The sequence below is a fragment of the Eurytemora carolleeae genome, unplaced genomic scaffold (assembly GCF_000591075.1).
Source record: "Eurytemora carolleeae unplaced genomic scaffold, Eaff_2.0 scaffold334, whole genome shotgun sequence".
Taxonomy (NCBI): domain Eukaryota; kingdom Metazoa; phylum Arthropoda; class Copepoda; order Calanoida; family Temoridae; genus Eurytemora; species Eurytemora carolleeae.
The window spans coordinates 224,352-227,185 of record NW_019396897.1 but is presented as its reverse complement, the minus strand read 5'-3'; the positions used below and the strand labels follow the sequence as shown (position 1 = coordinate 227,185).

The 2,834-nt window shown below is 30.9% G+C and overlaps 1 protein-coding gene across 2 annotated transcripts in view; it reads right to left on the bottom strand.

The window, feature by feature from the left end:
- Positions 1-514: 514 nt before the first annotated feature.
- LOC111709885 (disintegrin and metalloproteinase domain-containing protein 10 homolog) overlaps positions 515-2,834 on the bottom strand; it is a 22,113-nt gene continuing 19,793 nt past the window's right edge. For both annotated transcript variants that reach the window (XM_023483818.1, XM_023483819.1), the window contains exons 8-12: positions 2,657-2,731; positions 1,710-1,796; positions 1,468-1,611; positions 983-1,054; positions 515-667 (exon numbers count right to left, since the gene is read on the bottom strand). In XM_023483818.1, coding sequence (XP_023339586.1) covers positions 649-667; positions 983-1,054; positions 1,468-1,611; positions 1,710-1,796; positions 2,657-2,731 — 397 coding nt within the window. In that variant the 3' untranslated portion in view covers positions 515-648. The remainder of the gene's footprint in view (positions 668-982; positions 1,055-1,467; positions 1,612-1,709; positions 1,797-2,656; positions 2,732-2,834) is intronic.

Below are 2,834 nucleotides of genomic sequence, written 5' to 3'. Positions count from 1 at the left end.
ATTCATCAAATACCATCTCTAGGAAATCGGAAAGTTAGTAAGGGGGCGTATTTCAAATGCCATTGCGTTTGAAGAGTTAGTCACAATGATTGAGACCTTCTATGAAAAAATGGGGGACGTAATTTGAAATGCCTCTACATTTGAAGAGTTACCAGCCGGATTAACAATGATTAAGACCTTCTAAGAAAAATGGAAAAGTTAGAATGGGGGGGGGGGGGTGTATTTCAAATTCATCTGTGTTCGAAGAGGTTCTACCCTGATTTACTATGATTGAGACCTTCTATGACAAATGGAAAAGTTAATATGGGGGACGTATTTGAAATGACTCTCTGTTCGAAGAGGTTCAACCCAGATTCACATTGAATGATGAAAGATGGAAAAGTTAATAGGGAGTCGTAATATCAAATGGCCATAGCATTTAAGGAGTGTTTAATAACCACTAAAGAATATAGATTTACAATGATTGATACCCACTCTCCATAAAAAAAATCAATATAATATTGAAACGTGAAAATAACATGTCTAAATGTATTTCACAAAAATAGTTTCGACATTTTAAATCTTTATCAAATCTGTTTTTTTCTTCAGGATTTTAAAATTACCAAAACAGGTTGTTTTTAATTCAGTTTTCCCAGATTTTAAAATTTGTCACCAATTTAAAGGTTTTCTGAAAATTGAAATGTTATTAAAATCGAGATCAGTTTATTAGCTAACATTTTAATAAATCACGCAGGCCAGAAGGAGAAACTTTTATGTCTTAAATCCGACTCAGCTCTCAAGTTGAACATTAAATAAAACGTATCTAACATTTAATGCATTTAAAAAGGATATTAATTTTCATCTGATGATTGTCATTTTTGTATCTTTAAAATCAAGAATTTTTAATAGAAATTTATAGTTTCTAAACAATTCTAAATAAAAATCAAAATGTCGTCTCACATTTTAATTTTAACACCCTGTAAAAATTGTTTTATATTTTTACCTTAGTTCTAAACTTGATAAAACCCCAGCCATTGCTGACACACTACAAGAACTAAACTCCATATTGTTCTTTCTAATATAGAATAAAATATATGTATATATAGAATATATAAATATAAATAAAATATATGTGTAAGGGTGTTTGTATTCCAAAAACGTCAAATCAGCTAAATCGTTTGAGTCCAAACTTTTTGTGGCAACTCAAATTATCACAGTACCCACAGGAAGGTTTATGGACCGTCAAAGTGGAAAAATTTGTCTCAAATTATTATGTAAAAGAAGGTGTACAGTAAAGTATACACTGTTTAATTGCTTTATTTCGAGTTAATTGGTTTATTTGAGATCATAAATTGAGTTTAACGGTTGCCTTCCTATTCCACATTTGAAGGGTCCCATATTATTATTTTGATGCTTCTTTATTGGTCCAGTTTTTTAAACTTTAATGTTTTGTTCACTAAAACTTATTGACAGACGTGATATACTTACTTTAGACCTAAACTGCCTGACTTGTACATCAAGTAAGTCCCATCTTCTTCGTTCCCCGCGCACTCTTCGGGATCGTGCACAGCACCAAAGCTGTGTCCTATCTCGTGCGCGAAGGTAAGTGCTCCAACCTGCTCTGACACTTGTCTATAGCAAAATGAATTTTCAGTTTTTCTCATGGTATATTTTAGTATTTGGGGGCTAATGAGGAAAATCTTATTTTATGTGCTTTGTCCTGTAAATACCTGCCATTTCTTTGGAAGGAGACAATCCCTGTATTTAAACTTTTATTAATGCTTCTCTCGAATCCAAACAAATCTTCTTTCTGTTCCCTAAAAAAATCAATTAATTCCAAAAAGATGAAAAAACTGTGAATTAAAATGTTTGTAAAATAAGGACATGTCTGCAGTAAAATTTTGAACATCATGTTTTTTTTTGGGGGGGGGGAATGATGTTACTTAGATAAATGAATTTTACTTTCATAAAATATTATTTTTCCTACTTTATTAATTTAAATCAAATTTATAAACATACAATTAGTGATGGGCATTGGGCATTATATAAGTTCTTGATATAAAAACTTTAAAGGGTTTTGGACTTTTAAAAGGTTTCATATAAATATGAGAAACTTTACACATAACAAATAGTTTATTCTAAACACTTTTTGACCCTGAGAGAAGATATATAAAAAAACGAGAACAGTTTTTAAATGTTGAAGTTTTAGAAAATGAAAGTTATTGCTTATCACTATATACAGTGAGAACCAGAAAACTGTGGAATAGGAAAACGATATTAAATCTATTCTTAAGTGTATTTGATGTTGTTACAAAGCAAATAGTTTTACTGGTGAATTATAAAATCACGTATTCAGTAAAATGAATATGTTTATACTGAACAATTCATGTGTATCATGTTTACTGGGAAGTCATAACTTGAGTATAAAAGTCGTATTTCTATATTTAAACAAAACAAATTTAAACTACACCATTAATATGTACGTGTATGAACCTATAGCGTGTGAATACATTTTGATTATAATACTAGCTGAAGTGCCCGGCGTTGTCCGTGGACATTTTTTTAGCCTATAACACCCCCGGCCACCCATAAGTGTCCACACAAAAAATCCGCCCAATCAGTCCAGCCGTCTTTGATTGGCTATTCTAGATCTATAAAGTGTATAAATTATCTGAACCTGAATGTTTCACAAACCCCTCCATGAAATGTTGTTGCTGTGTAAGCAAGTCCTAGTTTTCCATTTTCAAAAGTTCTGTTTATTATTCTTCTTCTTTTTTAGCTCTTGGATAGAAGTTTAAATTAGAAATTTATGTAACAGTGTTTATTTAGAGATAAAATTATTTAACTAGAAGGGG